The sequence below is a fragment of the Rhinopithecus roxellana genome, chromosome 8 (genome assembly GCF_007565055.1).
Source record: "Rhinopithecus roxellana isolate Shanxi Qingling chromosome 8, ASM756505v1, whole genome shotgun sequence".
Taxonomy (NCBI): domain Eukaryota; kingdom Metazoa; phylum Chordata; class Mammalia; order Primates; family Cercopithecidae; genus Rhinopithecus; species Rhinopithecus roxellana.
The window spans coordinates 53,797,353-53,819,800 of NC_044556.1; the positions used below are offsets into that span (position 1 = coordinate 53,797,353).

The window sequence follows — 22,448 nt, forward strand, 5'->3', positions numbered from 1 at the left end:
TTCGGGTACTGTTTAGATGTGTTCAGTTTATAAAATTCATAAAATTGAACACTTAAGCTGTGTGTACTTTTCCATGTTCATATTTGTGGCAAAAGGAAAAAAAATGACTCCAATTCTTCTCCAATACCTGCATCCCAGATCTTTACCATCTAATTTTTTGTGCTCTCCCACTCTGACTCTGGGCTTGGCCACATGAATTGCTTTGGCCAATGAGACGTAAACATGATTTCAGCAGTGACTTGAAAAATGTTTGAATATTCTGGCTTCTGGTCTTGTTCCTGTGCAATTTCCAGGAAAACATACCCAGGCTAGTCTGCAGGAGGATGAAACAGAGCACAGCAAAGTTGCCCCATTCATCTGTGCCACGGCCATCCTAGATGAGCCAATAGCCAGCTGTCTCTCAGTTATGCTTGAGTGAATCAACACAGAACAGAGAACAGTCCAAACAAGTCCAGCTAGGAGCCAAATAAATGTTCATTTAAAGACATTGAGCTTTGGATAGGTTGTTAAGCAGCATTATTGTGTAACAAATAATACAATTATTTATTTCCATTTAAACTTTAAAAATGCATGTAATACAACATAATCCCACAAAATTAGGCTCGAAAGATTCTCCTAACCTATTTATTTTGAGCATGGCCACACCCTAGAGGAAAGAGAACCTGCCTGAGATCCCATAGGACCAGGATCCCAAAAGCATAACAGGACATCCAAGTAAAATCAAAGCCTAAGACAGCCAGAAACAACTCATAAACCAACCTGAAGAAGTTCTCTAAGACATCTAAAAATTCTGTCCTGTTTTTCTCAGAAGATGCAGAAGCAAATGGTTGGTTCTGCCACCTCCCACTTTTTAAATGCCCTCTTACTACACCCTACTCTATATAAGAAAATCTTTTACAATATTCAACAGGTTGTATTAAAATATATATGTGTGTGTGTGTATATATATATGTGTGTGTGTGTGTGTATATATATATATATAAAATATTAGTTTTTGTTCCTATTTCACCATGGAGAAAGAACTTTGTAGACCCTCTTGGCAGCTTTTAGACCCACCACTGAACATTGATGGGTTTTAACATCTGCCGGTCTTCTAGCATATAGCTGAGTAATAGCCATGTTACCTGGATTAACCTGAGCTTTTGCAGAACTCAAGATAGGCAGCAGCAGGAACAGCACCAAGAGCATTCTGGGAATCAGGATCATCTCAGAAGATGGTGTTGGAACTGGAGTCTGCCGCCAACCAATAATGCAAGAAAACAGAAAGGGAAGGAGAGGAAATGAGTGAGGCAGATACTGCCAACATGAATGAATACACTTCTCACAGTTAATTTTGTGTTCCTGCAGTGTTTATTTTTATATATGGGACTTCAAATCATAGACTTTGGGAGTTGACTGGCACATCCAATAATCACCTAGTACAATAATTTTCAAACTCTATCAGATTGCACACTCATGAAATTTAAATTAGCAAAACTACAGTCAGACAACAAAGTTTTCCTGAGATACTTACCCAAATGGTGAATAATGGTAAAGTAAAACTTATATTTATCATGTAAACTGATGTTTTCAAAATCTTAATACTGATTCCAATATTCAACCAAGAGAAACATTCAATACTTTTAATGTTTGCCTTTCAAAACATATACGTTCAATATTTATCCCGATTCATTATCTCTGGAGTGATACCTGGGATTCTGTATTTTCAGGTTTCCCCAGAATGATTCATATGATAATAGATTCGTTTTGGAGACATCAGTATGAACTCATGTTTAGCTTAATAAGGATACAAATAGTTACATATGGAAATATTTGTAGACATGTGTATATGCCTGGGTTAGTATACACACATATGTTCCATCCACTGAGAGGGCCTAGAGGCAATGACATCCCAGTAGCAATGAGAAAACCTAGTGCTCAGATCTCGATTTCTACTAACCATTCTTCAATAAAGGGAGACAGGATTCCTCAGGAAAATGGCTGATTCTGGGAATGGAGCAGAATATACACAAGATAGACTTGGAGTATCTTTTAGTGCCAGAAATTGAGAAAACGTACACACAAAAAGATTATGGGGGATGTCAAAGGGACACAGTAGCCCACTTAATGAGTTCCCCCTCCAAAAAAAGTAGTATTGAATTATAAACCAAAGAATAAAATAAATATCCATGAGTCCATGCTGCTATAAATTAATGATTGAATAAACAAACGGGGAGAATAGGCATATTTCCAATGCAAAAGAATTCCAAATAATTTATGTAGATAGTCTGCTCTTAAGGAAATGAAGCATTACTATCTCCCTTCCCCAGCTCCTTAAGAGTAAGTTGCATGTAGTTACTTTGTCCCAAGAAGTACAGTGTAAAAATGGAGAAAGAAAAAGAGTCACTTTTCAGTGGAGAAATCTGACAAACACTTCCTCAAGACAGGGTGATCAAGGTTAACACCAACACTGATAAGTCATATTGATGGTATGTGTCCTTGATATTATGTGATGAAAATGACACTTTACCTTTGTGGTCTTCCACCCAAAAACCTATTACCTCAGTCTACTTATAAAAAAAATCACCAGACAAATCTCAATTGAGGGAAATGCTGTAAAGTTTCTGTTGAGTAATCCTCAAAACTGTCAAGGCAACTAAAAACAAGGAAGTCTGAGAAACTGTCACAGCTAAGGGAGCCTAAGGAGACATGATGACTAAGTGTAATGTTATATCCAGACAGAGGACATTAGGGGAAACTGAGGAAATCAGAATAAAGAATGGACTTTAGCTAATAATAATGTATCCATATCAGTTCATTCATTTTGACAAATGTACTATGTTAATATAAGATGTAATAATAGGGGAAACTGGATGTGGGATATACAAGGATTTCCTGTACTAGCTTCACAATGATTTTGTAAATATAAAACTGTTCTAGAAGGCCAGGCACAGTGGCTCACGCCTGTAATCCCAGAACTTTGGAAGACCGAGGTGGGCGGATCACCTGAGGTTAGGAGTTCGAGACCAGCCTGGCCATCATGATGAAACCCCGTCTCTGTTAAAAATACAAAAATTAGCCAGGCATGGTGGTGAGTGCCTGTAATCCCAGTTACCTGTAATCCCAGTTACTTGGGAGGTTAAGGCACGAAAACCACTTGAACCCAGGAGGTAGAGGTTGCAGTGAGCCGAGATTGTGCCACTGCACTCCAGCCTGGGTGACAGAGCAAGAAAAATAAAAACACTGTTCTAGAATACAAAGTTGATTTTGATTTTTAAAAAATTCCCTCTGAGTAACACTAATAATCAAGCAAGCATTGGATGCACTGTTAGAAATAGTGTGTGACACAATGTTATAAAGAAAGAAAAAATTCTCTTAAGCTGGAGTGATTTGGGAAGGCTTCATGGAGAAAAAAATATCCGATCAGGTTCTTGAAGGATGGATAAGACTTTAATAGGCAATAACAGGGGTGGAATAAATAAGGAGATGACATGAGTAAGGCACTTTCTTTTTCAGCAAACAGAAGCTTTCTAAGACAATTTCTAAGCAGTATAATACTGACACACCCAGAGGGGCTAAAAAAAAAAAAAAAAAAAAGCAATATAGTCAGATGGTTTTGACTGAAGAGGACGGATCCAAACAAATAAAACACAGAAGATTTAAATGACCCCATAGTGAGAGGCTGAGGGGCGTGTGATCCACAACTACAAAGGGTGATGAGCATAGTTTCATAGCATTGATTTGGATAAGATAAAATACATGTCTCAGTGTTCCTAGCTACTTCCAGCAGCAGGAACACTATTTCCATAAATAAGTCCCTAAAGAAACATGTCCAGAGAAAGAAACACACAGGTGAATCCTGGAGACATTGGTCTTGGCTATAGTTGAGCACTAACTCATGACCATAATCCAGGATGTCCTTCCAGAGCGACCCGAGCTCTTTGTAAGCAGCCATTCAGTAAGCACTGAAGCCCAGGACTGCCCTGGCTCACCGCCCTCTCCTAGCAGCCTTTTGCAGAAGAGTCCTGGAATTCTCTCTCTCCTGTGGCACCTCTCTCATGGGTTACTGGCCGTAACTTCCTCCCCTCCATAACCTTCCCCAATAATTCCTTCTGCAAAGAATATCTCCCACACCTCATTTCCTTTCTTGCCTTCACCAAAACACATGCTTCATTTAACTCTATTGGATCCTTTACAACATGGTTATAAAATTATCCATTTAATCATTAACTTCAAAATGGCTCATTCTTGTATTGCCAAAGTATTACTTTATATCACGTAGAAAGTATGTGCTCAAAAATGGTTTTTAACTGAACTACGTCAAACTTACTAAGTGTTCAAAAAATGTTGACTAATTTACTTTTTGAAACTGCTGCTGGGCTTCACGCTGCGAATCTCTAAAAGCAGTAATTATTTTTCTGTTTTGCTTAAAATTAGACGACTGTCAGCTAACAAACAGAGCACTGTAAAGCACCTAGAAGTATTATACCTATACCCTGTGTATCTACTGCGAATCAGAGATGTCTCTTACAATATTCACAGTAACTCAATGAGTTTTGTTTTCAACAACAGGGGAGCTAAGGAGAAAGAGGTTAAAGCTGATCAGGTTACACACCTGATAGGTGACCAAACTCATATGTGAACCTAAGGCTGGTGTTACTTCAAAATCCACATGAGTTTTTGTTGCTGTTGTTGTTCCTTCTTTTGTTTTTGCTCATCATCACACTATATCATCCTTCGATCTGGGCTCCACCTACCTCACCGGAGCTGCCCTTCTCCACATCCTTTCCACCTCAGTCACACTGGGGCTTCTTTTCTTTTTTCTTCCATTTTCTTTGGCCTAAGGACCTCTGCCAAGAACTTTCTCTCCTCTCTTTGCCTAGTTCAGATCTCCACTAAATGGTCACTTTCTCAGTGAAATATTCTCTGATCCCCTTGATTGTTACATGCTCTAAAAACATGTTTCTATATAGAAGTGATCATAGTTTCTCACTATATATTCATTGCTGTGATTGTTTAATTTGTATTACCCCCAACACACACAAGCTCCATGTTCATTTTATTCACTATTGTAGTCTCAACACTACCAGAGTGCCTGGTAAGCATTTGCAGAATGAATTAATGATTGTCTTGAGCCATATATTCAGTGACTACATCTGGTCATTTTAAATTTCATGCCCTAAAAGGAAGTATCTCTAAAGCTTGTTGTGAGCAGAAAAACCCTTTTCTGCACCTTTGAATGAGTCTTTCCAAGGGTTCAATATTTAAACAACATGACATGTGAACACAACTCAAAAGAAGCATGTCAAGGACTGCTGAAAAAGCCCTTTTCTACCCACTTCTTTAGTTAGTAGTAGAAATCCCTTTGGCGATTTATTTAGGCCTTAAGAAATAAAACTCAAAATGCAAACACCACTGGTCAAGCCATTGGCCTTCATTCATTCATTCAGCAACTATTTTGTAAATAGCTATTAGGTGCTATTACAGGTGATAAGCACATCAGTAAAAAAGGCAAAGAAGGTTCCTGCCAACATGGAACTTATAGTACATAAGCAAACAAGTAAATGAAGAAGAATTTTAAAGAAACGTATGTACATGGAAGAAAATAAAATACAGTAGTGTAATACAAAGGGAATGAGAGTTATTCTAGGTAAGGTGGCCAGCAAAGGCCTCTCTGAGTATGTAATTGGTATATAAATAGATAAGCAGAACATTGAAGAGAATGAACAACCCAGAAAAGACTCCTGAATAAATGGAAATGTACCACCTGAGAAAGGGAGCATTTAAACTTGGTGAAGAAGTTTCAGATGCTTTAGTAGTCGACATAGGCATGGGCAAGGACTTCATGTCTAAAACACCAAAAGCAATGGCAACAAAAGCCAAAATTGACAAATGGGATCTAATTAAACTAAAGTGCTTCTGCACAGCAAAAGAAACTACCATCAGAGTGAACAGGCAACCTACAGAATGGGAGAAAATTTTTGCAATCTACTCATCTGACAAAGGGCTAATATCCAGAACCTAAAAAGAACTCAATCAAATTTACAAGAAAAAAACAAACAACCCCATCAAAAAGTGGGCAAAGGATATGAACAGACACTTCTCAAAAGAAGACATTCATACAGCCAACAGACACATGAAAACATGCTCATCATCACTCGCCATCAGAGAAATACAAATCAAAACCACAATGAGATACCATCTCACACCAGTTCGAATGGCAATCATTAAAAAGTCAGAGAACAACAGGTGCTGGAGAGGATGTGGAGAAATAGGAACACTTTTACACTGTTGGTGGGACTGTAAACTAGTTCAACCATTGTGGAAAACAGTATGGCGATTCCTCAAGGATCTAGAACTAGAAATACCATATGACCCAGCCATCCCATTACTGGGGATATACCCAAAAGATTATAAGTCATGCTGCTATAAAGACACATGCACATGTATGTTTATTGTGGCACTATTCACAATAGCAAAGATTTGGAATCAACCCAAATGTCCATCTGTGACAGACTGGATTAAGAAAATGTGGCACATATACACCATGGAATACTATGCAGCCATAAAAAAGGATGAGTTCGTGTCCTTTGTAGGGATATGGATGCAGCTGGAAACCATCATTCTCAGCAAACTATCGCAAGAACAGAAAACCAAATACCACATGTTCTCACTCATAGGTGGGAACTGAACAATGAGATCACTTGGACACAGGAAGGGGAGCATCACACACCGGGTCCTATTATGGGGAGGGGGTAGCGGGGAGGAATAGCATTAGGAGATATACCTAATGTAAATGACGAGTTAATGGGTGCCGCACACCAACATGGCACATGTATACATATGTAACAAACCTGCACATTGTGCATATGTACCCTAGAACTTAAAGTATTAAAAAAAGAAAAAAAAGCAAATGAAGGTATAGCTACACCTCACAAAAATGAAGGGCCCAAAATGTAAAGATGGAGCCATAAGAATATTTCAAGGAAAATCTAGAACAATTTGCTATAACCTAAAGATAAGGAAGGCCTGCACAAATAAGACATGAAAAGCAAAATCCAGAAACGAAAAGAATAATAAATTTTCCCATCAAAATTCAAAACTTCTTTAAGATCAAAAGACATCATAAACATAACATGTAAACAACTGGCAAAGATAAATATTTGAAATTGTATAATGAAATAACTTCTAGTATAAATAATCTCTATAAATCATTTTTTAAAAGCCACTAGAAAAATGGGCCAAGTAAATAAAAAGCATTTAACAGGGGAGACAATATAATGCTGTAAACATCTAAAAGTATTCAACCTTGCTAGTAGTCACAAAGACAAACATTAAAGCAGTAGTTGAATGCCAATTTTTACCTATCAGATTGGCAAAAATTTTAAAGTGTGATAATATAAAACTTGGCAATAAGATAGGCAAATGCATACTCTCATACTCTGCTGCTGGATATATAAATTAGAAGATAATTTCAATAAAAATACATATACCATGATTTATATATCCCATTTATTATTATCCACCCTAAAGAAAGACTTGTGTGTGTACACAAAGAGGCATGCACAAAAAATGCTTTGCAATATATTTTTAATAACAAAAACTTAGAAAAATGTCTACCAGTAGGATAATGTTATTAACTATAGTATACTCCTACTGTGAAATGCTATGCAATTGTAACAATGAATGTATTAGAGCTACTCACAGTTACAAGGTTTGAAGTTGATGACATGTTTTTAGGTGAACAAGGTTGCAAAGTTTATGTAAAGCACACTATATATTTTTATGGATAGATACGCACTCATGTACATTTATATATATATAAGATCTGGAAGATTAAACACTATGCTGACAGTAGTGGTTCCCTCAGAGATGGAGTTAGGAGATGGACTGCTGCATTTGTCAGAGGAGATTGTGAATGGTGATCAAAGGGAGACTTTAGCCTTATTTGTAATGTTTTGATTTTCAACAAGGAAAATGTGTTCCTTGTTAATGTCATTTATCTTAGCTTTTCTGATGAAACCAAACAAAACATTTTTCCTGGAAACAGACTATCAGAATCTCAAGGATGCTTTCTGTGCATTCCCAGAGTTGGAGGTGTGGGGGGAACATGTCCTATACTTCAAGAATCACTTGTTGTACTGGGAGATATTATTGGTTAGCACACCTTGCATGTGAATAGAGTGGAAAAAGAAAACAGTTGAGAATTACTGCCTGTTTCTATTTTAGAATTCCTGAACTATATCAGTTACTTATAGATGCATTATATCATTGAGCCTCACCACAATCCTGTGGAGAGAAATTATCATCTCCTTTTGACAAAGTAGAAAAGTACAGCCCTCAGTCCCTTCACCCTCAATTGAGGCTGTTTTACGTGGTCTGACTGCTGCTTCCCATTCATTGTGCTGAATTAGAGTTTGCTTCTTTACCTGTCTTTCTCTCAAGCCAGACCATGAGTCATTGAAGGTCAAGGATCTTGCATATCTCTACATCGAAATGAGATTAATTTTGACTTACTTGGGTCACTAAGTTAGAAGACCACAGAGTTAGAACTGGATCCCAGTTTCCCTGACTCCAAGGTCAGTGTTTCTAGGCCCACAGCCCAACATTTACCAAAGAACATCAAGGAACATGTGACTCAGAGAGAATATGTCCTTTGTAGTAAAGAACCCACTTCCCTCTTCACAGTCAAAATCCCCTTCCTTAGCCAAGCTGGATGGACATTCCAAATTGATTTCAAAGGAAGTCATAGTTCAGGACCTCCCAGATCCGACAAAAGACCGCCAACTCTCCATCTCAGGACTGCCTCCACTGGGATCTGGACAGGCCATGTGTCAAAGCCACCGGGAAACCAGGAAGTAAAATAGAAGACCAGGCAGACAGGAGTGTGGCAGCCACAACTAGAAATTAGCAGCTCTCCAGGAAAGAAAAAAGCAAGAGTCTGAGAGGTTAAATGTCTCACAGATTATCTCTGCACTTGGATGAGCTTCCAAAAGCCTTTTTCTGAGACACATTCAGGGCCAAATCATGGTGAAAGGGTAAGTTTTCTGCACATTCTGCCTGAAACACTGCCATTCCATTGCCAGTCCATGTATGGTTCTTATAAGCAGGGTTTTTTCCTACCTATAAGAACCTCAATGAATATGTGGCTCATGGATGAGCCAGGAATATGTAGGCATCCTAGGTCAGCTCTTGGCTGTACACACGTGACACCATATTTTTTTCCAACCGTCTTAGCAATCAGATCATTTCCCAAAACAAGCTTCACACTACTGCTCAGATAGGATGGTATGGGGACACAGCTAGGAACCTTGGGAGATGAGTACTGAAATGATTTTTGACCTGCCAAGTGAGAAAGAGTAAGCAGGAAGTTAAGGTCTCCCTCCTGCCTGGTTTATACTCCTGGTGATCTCAGAGCAAGCCCCAGCACTCTGTACTGGTGGAAACAGCAGCCCTTCAGTGGTTCAAAACACAAGCCCTACTGCAATGCAATGTCTGTTTCTTGCTTTAGATCTAAATATACATGATAGATTATATATGTATATACATACATATGTGCATGTGTGTGTGTGTATATATGTGTTTGTGTACATACATGTATGTGTGTGTATATATGTATGTTTATATATATATATTTAAATCATATAGATATGAAGAGAAACACCTTTGAAATGTAGCTATAATAGTGAACTACATTTCTTTGGAAAAATACCTCCATAATTTCCACCCCAGTGATAATACAGAAAGTAAGAAGAGCAGGCAACTCCTGGATCTTTTGCTCTAACAAAATGGAAAGTTTGAGTACCTCCGTTCTTCCCAAGCCCCTCAGGAGTGACCATAACTCACATATGGTAGAGCTCTTTTTTCTCCAAGTCTGATCATTAGCAAAAAACAACTTTTTCTCTGAAGCAGAACTAGGGGTATATCCCACTTTAAGAAATGCCTAAAGTTACCAAACTCATAAATCATGAAATGTTTATCTACACTACAGAATAGTTCTTTGCAAAAGGATTCAATGCCGGGTAACTTTGAAAAACAAATCCCACACAGTACATTTAAAATAACGTTCAGTATACAAAAATGTTCCATCTACTTACCAAATTCATAAATCACTAGATGAGCAGCCATTACAAAGTAATTCTTCCCTTCACAAAAGAATGCAGTGCTAGGTTTCTTTGAATAGCAAATTTCAGTACACTCAAACTTGATGCAACATCCCAAGATCCAGTTTATACCCAACTTTTCAGGAATACAGCTTGTGTACAAAGCAAGACATGTCTGATTTGGTAGACGGCCATTCCGTCCATGGAGTCCATTTTTCCAGATCCAAAAGCTAGGGACAATCTGAAGTGGCCTCGACTTTGCTGAAGAATGAAAATTCAGATTTCCCACAGGGATCTTGACACCGAGCCTGTGATCTGGACTGGAGAGGAGGTGGTGGCCCTCCTGGAAAATCATCTGTGGCCTGTAGCTCAGGCCAGGCCCCTCCACCTAAGCTCAAATATGTCTCCCCCTGCAGGAAAGGTAGGACCCTGGAAAGGCTGGAGTATGAAGGGGAAAAGAGATAAAGGGACTGAGGTCAAGTTGTGGCAGGCAAACACAATGTGTGTGTGTGTGTGTGTGCGCGCACATGACTGTGTGTGGCACTTGCATTGTGTGTGTTGAAGATTAAGATCTGGTGGGGAGAAGAACACCCCCATGATTTGGGGCTACATATTTTAATTAAGGGGCCATCAGGGCATTTAAATCTTGTTTTTCCTCTCTGCTGAGTCATTTTCATTTCAGATTAAACAAATATGAAGAGCAGTTTTGGAGTATTTCATATTAAGCAAACAAATATGCAGAAATGAGCTTGGTTTTGGCAAGAGATGGGCCCCCAAACACACACACAGAAACTAACAGCAGAGCTGTCCCAAACATCCTCATCTCATGTTCTGTTTCGATTCCTGAGGATTTGTTGAAGTTTTCCTGACTCTCAACTTTCCTCTGGGAGTCCCAACCTCATGCTTCTCAAAATGCAGCCCCTCGGTGCAGAGCCAAAGGCCCAGAATGACCCCATCCGTAAGTATCTGGGCACATAGGATATGCCCTAGGTGACCTGAGGTGACCCACACTGGATGAAACAGCAAGCTCCACTTCTGCCTTTGTTCTGTCTTTGCTCCCTTCCACCTCAGTCTTTTCTTCTGTAAAATGAGATGCTAGAGTTTGTAGAAAAGGTGAGGGGGGAAAGTGCTAGATGGCTATCTCATTCTCTCACTCCCTTTCTAGGAAGAGAAGAGGATGTTAAGTCACATCACTATTATAGAAAACATCCCTCTTCCAGGGGAAGAATGGAGTCACAGAACATTGACTGCATTACACCATTCACCTAGTTTCCTGTCTGTCCTATACACACTGGAAAGAAACGTCAAATCTAATGTTTTCATTTGATTACCGAGAAGAAGAAGGAGAGAAAATACAAACTGAAGGCAGAGCATTTTCCAAATACAAAACAATGTATTAGAAATGTTATAATCCAATATCCCTTGGCCTGCTAAGATATAACTGCTTGGACAAGTTATTCAACCTTGGTGAGCCCTAGCAATCTCTGGCTTTTCATTTGGATCTTTTACTCTGACCTCTGACTTGCTGGAAACTTTTCTGTACATAAGTATCTTTCCCAACCAGCTCCTCTCATTTTCTTTCCAACCCTACCTTCTGTCCCAGGCTCCACAGCCCTCGGAAGCACGTGCTGGTGAGCAGAGGGCCATCTTTCCACATTACTGGGCACAAGAGGGTCAGCCTGAGGGACTGTGGTCAGAGGGTTTTGGAAGCAACCAAGGAAACATGCCAGCCCTCAAAAATCACAGAACCATAAGGTAAAAACTTGAAGGGACCTGAAAGCTCATCTTTCCCAATTTTCTCCAATTGGAGGTGAGAAAAATAAGGCAGCCCAAAAAGCAGAGTGACCTCCCCCGAGGGAGCAGCTGCTCACAGCCACGGCCAGGCCCCTGGTCTTCCAGCCTAGCACTTGTTCTCTTATCTCACTATCCCTATTGGCCCAACTTCCTGTTTTTCCTTCCTAAAACTCTGAGCCACCTATACCTTCTTTAGGCCCTGTCTGTCTCTGATAACTGGTTTCTTTAAACCAGATTGAAGTTACTTCCTTCCACCCTCTGAACCTCTGCACTGAATGTTCTGCCACCTACCTCCTTTCCTGCTCTTTATGAGTCACCTTGTCTGAGACCAGGCTTGCTGGGTTTGAGTCCTGTCTCCCCCTCTCACCGGTGGCATGCACCTGGGCACACACTTGAACTTTGGCACCTCTGTCTTCTTACCTGTAAAAATGGGAGTAATAATGGCCCCTGCCCATAGGAATGTTGTAAGGATGAAATGAGTTAACACATAAGAAGTGCGTAGAACCTAGTGCCTGTCTCATAAATGTTACCATTTATTTGTATTTATCTTTTGTTTTCACTGTGCTTGGCATCATGTTCTCAACAAATTTGCAAGTTAGGGGCAAAAAGCATGCCACCCCTAGCCACACCCTTATTTTTGTATCCCTTAACACCTACATAGTAAGTACTCAGAGAATATCTGTAGGTTGGTTGGCGGGTATTTACATGATAGTAAAATAGCCAAGGACAATAATACAAACTTCTTGCCTTTGACCAGGACATTTCGCTTGGTCCATCCTGTGAGTGATGCATGCTGCCTCTGGAGAAAGTGCCTTGGGCTTCAGCAGTCATGAAACACCCAAGTGGTTTCCTATGAACCAGCAGAGCAGAAATCAGCCTGGGCTGAGGAGAACTGAGTGGCTGCCACTTCTGTGGGGGCAGTGATGTGATTACGCTGCTTGATCAATACTGTGAGTGAGAGTGCTCGCACCCCAAGAACCTTCCAGTTCAGCCACTCAAAGCCACAAGGCCCAGGAGCTTGTTTTGATTGTGCCATTTCCACCAGGACCATCCTACTCTTGCGGTTATGGCTGTGCTGTCTCTTGAGAACACATGGCTCTGAAGGGCGGCTTGCCTTTAGCGCAGGTTCAATCAACGTGGCCTGAAGCATCACTGAGACATCAACCAGTTCTAGCTCATCTAGCTATAGGAAACCCTCCTGAACCCAGAAGAGGTCCTGTGTGATGCCAATAGACCCTCCTTCCGGATCCCTGCAGGAGACCCTCCTTGGAGAGAAACTTGGGCTCAACTTCCCAGACACCAGGCAGAGTCTGCCCTTTTGGCAGAACAGTCTTAGTGTCTTTCCCTTAACATACTCAAGACTCAGGAGATCAAGGCCTACCCTGGTGTTTTTACCACAAAGAGACAGGAGACCTCTTACCTTCCCTGAAACCATCAGAGACAGAAAGGATTTCTCCTCCCAGGCCTTTGCAACCATATCCTGTAGCAATAACTTCAGAAACGTTATGGGTCAGGAACTTCTAAAACAGCCAGGTACTAATAAGTCTCTGGGTTTAGGGACACTTTTCTATCAGTGTAGAAAGGAGAGATAGTTAAAAGTAGAAAATGGTATCACTATTAAAATTAAATGGGATAATGCATATAAAGAACATATAATACAATTCCTGGGATATAGTAAGTGCTTATAAATATCAATTTTTGAATAGTGGTGTGAATAGAACGGTGTATAGGAAGAAAAAGATCAGCGGTCGAGGTGGCAATCATATGCTGAGCATCTGTTGTGAGCCCAGGACAGGTTGAATCATCTGGGGATAACAACAAAAAGTCAGTTTTTTTTCTTGCCAGGAGGAGATTTACATGACTAGTGCCTGTGAGCATTTGGAAAAACCAGCGAGACAATGAGCAGGCAACTTCATGCCAGGCCATGGCTGCAGGGTTCGTGCAATAGATTAGAAGACATATAAGTGGACCTGGATGAATAACGGACTTTAGGAAAGACCGTGAAGAAAAAATACAAAACAAGCAATCATGAAAAATTGCAGCCTCAACATCCAGGCTGATGAAAGAGGCAAAGGCTCAGGAAGACCTTCAGTAGTGAAAGGGAGAAAGAAAGAGAAAGTTGAATTCAGAACAGACCAGCTTGTTCTCCGACCTCACCAACCCCTGACAACTGTAGACCTCACAGGAACTTACAAGGCCTTCCAAGGCTCAATTGCCTTAGGAAAAACAAGCAGGATGAAGACACAGAGCAGTGGCTCTAAACTTAATCTACCTTTATTTTTCTGATGTTAGGCATGGTAGAACAAAGCAGATTGGCCCAGGGACATACAGACACTAAGAGTGAAGCCTCTCTAGCCCTATACCTAGGAAAAATGTGGCCCAGGAGTTCCTGACTGAATCCCAGAGCCTGAAAGCCTCATTCAGCAGTTGGGTTAGCACCAAGTGTCTGGGATTCCTTTCCTGGTCCCTACCCCTCCCCACAAACAAGTCACTCCCTCAGCACCTGCAGTTTCTGCAATCCTTGCCAAGATAATGAAGTCATTGATCAAGAGAAGTTCAGCTTCTAACCCTTTCCATTTCATGCTTCCTTCACATTGCTGGCTGGATATTCTCTTCTGTGTTACTTTAACCTGCAGCCTCTGAACCAAGCAGTGCAGAAAATGTGTTTGTTTTAGGCGATTAAACATCTACAGGCTCCATATCCATTCAGGAAGTTTCCCCTTGAGTCACCAGCATCTGGTACCTACTCTTGATAAGTAAAGAGCCTCCCTCTCCATTCTACCAGGCCCACTCCTCTCCACTTCCTGGCCCAGCTCAAAAATACCACATTGCCGGGGCCGAATGTGACACCAAGGTCTTGCCCCATGCTGGCCTCAGAGACTTCTCAATCTCATTCTCAGAATGCCCTTGATTGGGTCTAATGTCCCAGCAACTCCACCTCTCCTGCAGAAGACTCACAATTACCAGCCCCTTTGCACAAGAGTTTATGGCTTGCGAGTTGCCCCTTTTTACCAGGTAAATGTATGCTTTCCTTCAAACTCTTGATCCTATCTGACTTGCCTACCCACCTGTGGGCTCAGATGATGCTTTGAGGATATAAATAGATATGAATGTAGAATTTTTCAGTGGTCATATCTTTATGCATGTCTGTCTCCCTGGCTAGGCTTGAGGAAAGGATCTTGTCATGGTCTTCTTTACATTCTCATGCAGAGCACAGAGCTGGGTGATAATCAGTGAATGTGCTGAGTAGCTGAGTGGATGACCTGAGGGCTCTGCAGTGTCCAGGAATGGCTGCTGACCTGTTCATCTCACTGCCAGGAGTTGAAAAGCTGTCATACACAGATGTCATACACATTATGCTCTTATCTTCACCATGGCACTTCTTCTAGGCCATAATAATCTGTCTCCTCTCTTGTGTGATCCACTGCACCTATTCCCGAAAACTTAGTAGATAACCATTTAGTGACTTAAATTTCTCCTTAAGTGTGTTAGTGTGTAAGTGTGAAAATTTTGTCTCCTCCTCAAGACAATATTAAGTCCCTGAAGGGCAAGAATATTTTGCATGTCTCAGGGCTTATGAGAGTACTAATAAACATTTATGGAGCACTTATTACGTATCAGGCAGTGTGCTAAGATTTACATGAATTGTCCTCATTTGGTTCAGGGCCTCAGAAGGATCTTGAACAAGTGAGGAGAACAGAAGCAGAAACTTAGCCAGATGACAGCAAGCTGGTCTCTGGGCCTAAATTCTAGTCCCAGATCTGGCACTCATCACCCCAGGGCCTGAACAGTCGCCCCATACCCAGAATGGGCTCAACTCCCTCTTCATTCAAACAAGGGGGCTGGGATGTGTGAAAATGCGGGAGTTCCAAGGCCCCTGTCAGTCCTGGCACTGTAAATTCTACCAGCCATGGTTCTAAACACTCTGGCGGGTGCACCACAACAGAATAGAGCTGCACCCTCATCCAGAAGGAATGCTGCTACCCCTTCAGCCCAGGCACATACTGTATTACAGTAATGAGAGCTTTGGCTGCTTTAAATATCACAAAACAAAAACAACGGGCAGCCCGAGTTCATCATCCCCATCCAGACCACAGAGGAGCACACCACCAGGCTGAGGCCAGAGTGAGATGGTGAGAGAAGCCCACACAGTCGCTTTCAGGGATCCATTGGCTCATAGCTGGAATGAAAATCACCAATGGCAGGGGCTATTAAGAGGCAGGCAGAGGGACAGCCTGCAAGGTCACACTGGGACAAAGAGGCCCTGGCTGTAGTGAGATTGGATATCTGGAATCCTGGATCCACCAGAGATGAGTTGGTGCCAAGCCTGAGGCTACAGGAACCACGGTCTCTCACCTCTGGGAGAGCCAGGAGAGTCCAGCCAAAGGTCTCCACAGAAATGAGGCTACAGTATCCCTCTGGGTCCTGGGAGGCATCTGCAAAGCAGAACAGCAAACATTAATCAGAAAGGCCAGAGTGGGTGAGCATGCGGAAAGCACGGGAGCCAGGTCCTTTTTCTCTCAATGATTCCCCCAAAAGCAAAAGGGCAAATCTTTAGGTGATTCTGGCAGGTCCTCCATGGAAAACCCCTTGAAGCAAGAGCTATGCTATTGAGAGTCCTTAGTAAATCCCCATTATGTAAAATGGCCCAGGACTATTCAGAAGCCTTATCAGATAGTGCTACAGACTGGATGTGTGTTCCCCCAAAATTCCTATATTGAAATTCTAACCCCCAGTGTGACAGTATTAGGAAGTAGGGCCTTTGAGAAGTGATTAGGTTATGAAGGTGGCACCCTCTTTCAGAGTGCTTTTAAAAGAGATCCTATAGAGATCCTTCATCCCTTCCACCATGTGAGGACACAGCGAGAACATGCCATCCATAAACCAGGCAGTGGGCCCTAAACAGACCCTGAATCTGCCAGCACCTTGATCTTGGACATCCTGGCCTCCAAGACAATGAGAAATAAATTTCTGTTGTTTATGAGGTACCTGGACTATCTTTTTTTATTATAGTATCCAAATGGGGTAAAGCAGATAGTTATTTGATGTTAGTATGTGTCAAATCAGGGTGAAAAGCATGTACATGAATCAGCTTCCCATATGGATGATGAATAAGGCTCATGCACACTCTCTTCCTGCAGAAGTAGCTTTGCTGCCCCTTTACAACTCTCAGGCTATTAGACTCCATTGCTCTAAGGCATTTCCTGGTGATTGGGGAGTGGAACAGGCATTTATCTCAGGAAGGTAGGGGTTAGGGGCAGGGAGATGCTCTATCTATATCCCATCTACCCCATAATAAATGGTACCTCTGCCAGAATAGAAAATTGATAAAAGATTTGCCAATATTTTTTGTTTGATAGTAAAGACGTGGGCACTCTTTCCTAAGCTGTAGGTTCTTTGCAAGATAAGGCTTCTCAATAACTGTGTGAGCCAGGGCTTTAAAAGGGAGGTTGAAGGTCTAAAGTCAAATGAAGGATGCTACCACCTCTGCCAAGATTCTGCTCAGCATTAACTTCAGGAATGTGCAGATCTGTCTCCTCTCTTGCGTGCAATAGGAGCCAATGGCATATGATGTCACCAATCCCATGGGGATCCCGGCATGTGCACAAAGTATCGAACTCATTTTGGAAAGACAGACACACTCTGGAAAGGCAGGGGTTGGGTGGATGGGGAGAAGCTATGGTAAAAAAAAAAAAAAAAAATCCATTAGATATGAAAACCAGAAACTGGAATAACTACATAAGGGGAGCTTATGTGACTTCAGCACCTCCTTCCTGAGATCAGTTTTGTGAGGTTCCTAGCACACTACCTGGACTGCCCTTGAGGATGAAGATAGTATCTCTCTTTATTACCACTGAATCTCTAACACCTAATACAGTGCCTACTACAGACAGGTGATAAGAAATATTCGTGAATTCACATATAGTAGGTGATCAATAAATTTTGCTCCCTTTTTTATATTCTTAATCTCTTCTACCTCAAGAACTTAAGCCAATTGGAGGTTTGTGTCCTATTTACCACACAGGGCTGGTACTAAATGAACAACATTGCTCTGGAAAACACCCTCTTCTCATCTTCCATCTGTCCTCTCTTCCTCCCTCACACTCACCCCTCTTCCGATGAGAACAATAGCATAATAGCAGGCTCTTCATTACCTTCCCTTCTCTGAACACCTCGTTGATGTTGATAACATTCTCTTAAACTGGAAACTAATCTTTTCCCATATGATTCAGTCTTATCTCTATTTTTATCTCATTTTCACAATGCCAAATATAATATGCTTATCTCATTATAAACTCTCTGATATCAGGAACTAGAGACTATACATTCTGTATAGGCATCGTGGCACATAGCACAATGCCTTATATACTTCTGAACAAACTGCATTACTCTTCATCCCAAACTATGACCTTTCCTAGTTATACTTTATGCTTTATCGCTCAATCTAGTCTTTCTCCATTACATATGCTCCCAACTTCCAAAAGGAAAACATGGCTTGAAATATTCATTAACCAGCATTTATTGAGAACTTATTACATATCAGAAAACATGGTAGGTGATAAAGAAGAAAAAATGTATGCACACACACACACACACACACACACACACACACAGTATAAAAGATCAGAAATGCCACAGTTTAAGTCACTTTCCTTATTGAAGCCAAGGAAGTTAGCTAACTGAGTGGCTTATTAGAAACAGCATCTGACCAGCTGCTGAACTAATGGTGTAATCTTGGATGAGCCAAATATTCTCCCTGAGCCTCTGTTTCTTAATCCTTCATAATGTGAGGAAGACATACCCTCTCTCACATTAAGTTCCTTCTGGACAATGAGAAGTACCAAAGCTTATGTAATTAGATCATATGGTAGAGAATAAATATACTGTAGCTATTGGCATAAGAATGAGAACCATGAGGTTGACATAGGGTAACATTTAAACTGCGTGTAACACCAACTACATTTAAGTTCACATCAACTGACTACATACTCAGAGACTCTAGCAGTAACAGACATTCAATGAATGACCTATACTCAGAGTCTCACACATGAATCTAGTTGGGTAGGGAATATCTATTCAAAATCAAGAGCCAACAATAGGAGATGATACATTGTTCATGTTCTTGGTTTTTCTGAACTCACTGCTTGCATGGGACCTAAGTATAAGCTGCTTGCATAGTCAGTATAAGCTGGAGAAGAAGGTAAAGGATGTAAAGAGGGTCTCTTTTTTCCAACTGATGGGAGAATTCAAAAATTTTCTAAGGAGAATAAAAGAAATAATCCAAGAGGGAAGACAGAGTGACAAAAATTACAACGAACAGGGGGGCGGAGCAAGATGGCCAAATAGGAACAGCTCCAGTCTCCAACTCCCAGCGCGAGCGACACAGAAGACCGGTGATTTCTGCACTTTCAACTGAGGTACTGGGGTCATCTCACTAGGGAGTGCCGGACAATCGGTGCTGGTCAGCTGCTGCAGCCTGACTAGCGAGAGCTGAAGCAGGGCGAGGCATCGCCTCACCTGGAAAGCCCAAGGGGGAAGGGAATCCCTTTTCCTAGCCAGGGGAACTGAGACACACAACAACTGGAAAATCGGGTAACTCCCACCCCAATACTGCGCTTTAAGCCAACTGGCACACCAGGAGAATATATCCCACACCTGGCTGGGAGGGTCCCACGCCCACGGAGCCTCCCTCATTGCTAACACAGCAGTCTGCGGCGATCTATCCGCAAGGCAGCAGTGAGGCTGGGGGAGGGGTGCCCGCCATTGCTGAGGCTTAAGTAGGTAAACAAAGCCGCTGGGAAGCTCGAACTGGCTGGAGCTCACAGCAGCTCAAGGAAACCTGCCTGTCTCTGTAGACTCCACCTCTGGGGACAGGGCACAACAGGGGAAGCAGCAGAGGCCTGTGCAGACGCGAACGACTCTGTCTGACAGCTTTGAAGAGAGCAGTGGATCTCCCAACACGGAGGTTGAGATCTAAGAATGGACAGACTGCCTGCTCAAGTGGGTCCCTCACCCCTGAGTAGCCTAACTGGGAGACATCCCCCACTAGGGGCAGTCTGACACCCCACACCTCACAGGGTGGAGTACACCCCTGAGAGGAAGCTTCCAAAGGAAGAATCAGACAGGTACACTCGCTGTTCAGCAATATTCTATCTTCTGCAACCTCTGCTGCTGATACCCAGGCAAACAGGGTCTGGAGTGAACCTCAAGCAATCTCCAACAGACCTATAGCTGAGGGTCCTGACTGTGAGAAGGAAAACTATCAAACAGGAAGGACACCTATACCAAAACCCCATCAGTACGTCACCATCATCAAAGACCAGAGACAGATAAAACCACAAAGATGGGGAAAAAGCAGGGCAGAAAAGCTGGAAATACAAAAAATAAGAGCGCATCTCCCCCTGCAAAGGAGCGCAGCCCATCGCCAGCAACGGATCGAAGCTGGTCAGAGAATGACTTTGATGAGATGAGAGAAGAAGGCTTCAGTCCATCAAACTTCTCAGAGCTAAAGGAGGAGTTACGTACCCAGCGCAAAGAAACTAAAAATCTTGAAAAAAGAGTGGAAGAATTGACAGCTAGACTAATTAATGCAGAGAAGGTCATAAACGAAATGACAGAGATGAAAACCATGACATGAGAAATATGTGACAAATGCACAAGCTTCAGTAACTGACTCGATCAACTGGAAGAAAGAGTATCAGCGATTGAGGATCAAATGAATGAAATTAAGCGAGAAGAGAAACCAAAAGAAAAAAGAAGAAAAAGAAATGAACAAAGCCTGCAAGAAGTATGGGATTATGTAAAAAGACCAAATCTACGTCTGATTGGGGTGCCTGAAAGTGAGGGGGAAAATGGAACCAAGTTGGAAAACACTCTTCAGGATATCATCCAGGAGAACTTCCCCAACCTAGTAGGGCAGGACAACATTCAAATTCAGGAAATACAGAGAACACCACAAAGATACTCCTCGAGAAGAGCAACTCCAAGACACATAATTGCCAGATTCACCAAAGTTGAAATGAAGGAAAAAATCTTAAGGGCAGCCAGAGAGAAAGGTCGGGTTACCCACAAAGGGAAGCCCATCAGACTAACAGCAGATCTCTCAGCAGAAACTCTACAAGCCAGAAGAGAGTGGGGGCCAATATTCAACATTCTTAAAGAAAAGAATTTTAAGCCCAGAATTTCATATCCAGCAAAACTAAGTTTCATAAGTGAAGGAGAAATAAAATCCTTTAGAGATAAGCAAATGCTTAGAGATTTTGTCACCACCAGGCCTGTCTTACAAGAGACCCTGAAGGAAGCCCTAAACATGGAAAGGAACAACCGGTACCAGCCATTGCAAAAACATGCCAAAATGTAAAGACCATCGAGGCTAGGAAGAAACTGCATCAACTAACGAGCAAAATAACCAGTTAATATCACAATGGCAGGATCAAGTTCACACATAACAATATTAACCTTAAATGTAAATGGACTAAATGCTCCAACTAAAAGACACAGACTGGCAAACTGGATAAAGAGTCAAGACCCATCAGTCTGCTGTATTCAGGAGACCCATCTCACATGCAGAGACACACATAGGCTCAAAATAAAGGGATGGAGGAAGATCTACCAAGGAAATGGAGAGCAAAAAAAAAGCAGGGGTGGCAATCCTAGTCTCTGATAAAATAGGCTTTAAACCATCAAAGATCAAAAGAGACAAAGAAGGCCATTAAATAATGGTAAAGGGATCAATTCAACAGGAAGAGCTAACTATCCTAAATATATATGCACCCAATACAGGAGCACCCAAATTCATAAAGCAAGCCCTTAGAGACTTACAAAGAGACTTAGACTCCCATACAATAATGATGGGAGACTTCAACACTCCACTGTCAACATTAGACAGATCAACGAGACAGAAAGTTCACAAGGATATCCAGGAATTGAACTCATCTCTGCACCAAGTGGACCTAATAGACATCTATAGAACTCTCCACCCCAAATCAACAGAACATACATTCTTCTCAGCACCACATCGCACTTATTCCAAAATTGACCACATAATTGGAAGTAAAGCACTCCTTAGCAAATGTACAAGAACAGAAATTATAACAAACTGTCTCTCAGACCACAGTGCAATCAAACTAGAACTCAGGACTAAGAAACTCAATGAAAACCGCTCAACTACATGGAAACTGAGCAACCTGCTCCTGAATGACTACTGGGTACATAACGAAATGAAGGCAGAAATAAAGATGTTCTTTGAAACCAATGAGAACAAAGATACGACATACCAGAATCTCTGGGACACATTTAAAGCAGTGTGTAGAGGGAAATTTATAGCACTAAATGCCCACAAGAAAAAGCAGGAAAGATCTAAAATTGACACTCTAACATCACAATTAAAAGAACTAGAGAGGCAAGAGCAAACACATTCAAAAGCTAGCAGAAGGCAAGAAATTACTAAGATCAGAGCAGAACTGAAGGAGATAGAGACACAAAAAACCCTCCAAAAAATCAATGAATCCAGGAGTTGGTTTTTTGAAAAGATCAACAAAATTGACAGACCGCTAGCAAGACTAATAAAGA

The 22,448-nt window shown here is 41.5% G+C and overlaps 1 protein-coding gene across 3 annotated transcripts in view; it reads right to left on the reverse strand.

Moving 5' to 3' along the window:
- DDR2 (discoidin domain receptor tyrosine kinase 2) overlaps nucleotides 1-22,448 on the reverse strand; it is a 175,183-nt gene that overhangs the window by 75,031 nt on the left and 77,704 nt on the right. For 2 of the 3 annotated variants that reach the window (XM_010356485.2, XM_030936630.1), the window contains one exon: nucleotides 1,125-1,233. In XM_010356485.2, the coding sequence (XP_010354787.1) occupies nucleotides 1,125-1,206 (82 nt within the window). In that variant the 5' untranslated portion in view covers nucleotides 1,207-1,233. Of the gene's footprint in view, nucleotides 1-1,124; nucleotides 1,234-12,167; nucleotides 12,230-22,448 lie in introns of those variants that run through there. The other variant, XM_030936631.1, reaches the window with a different exon arrangement.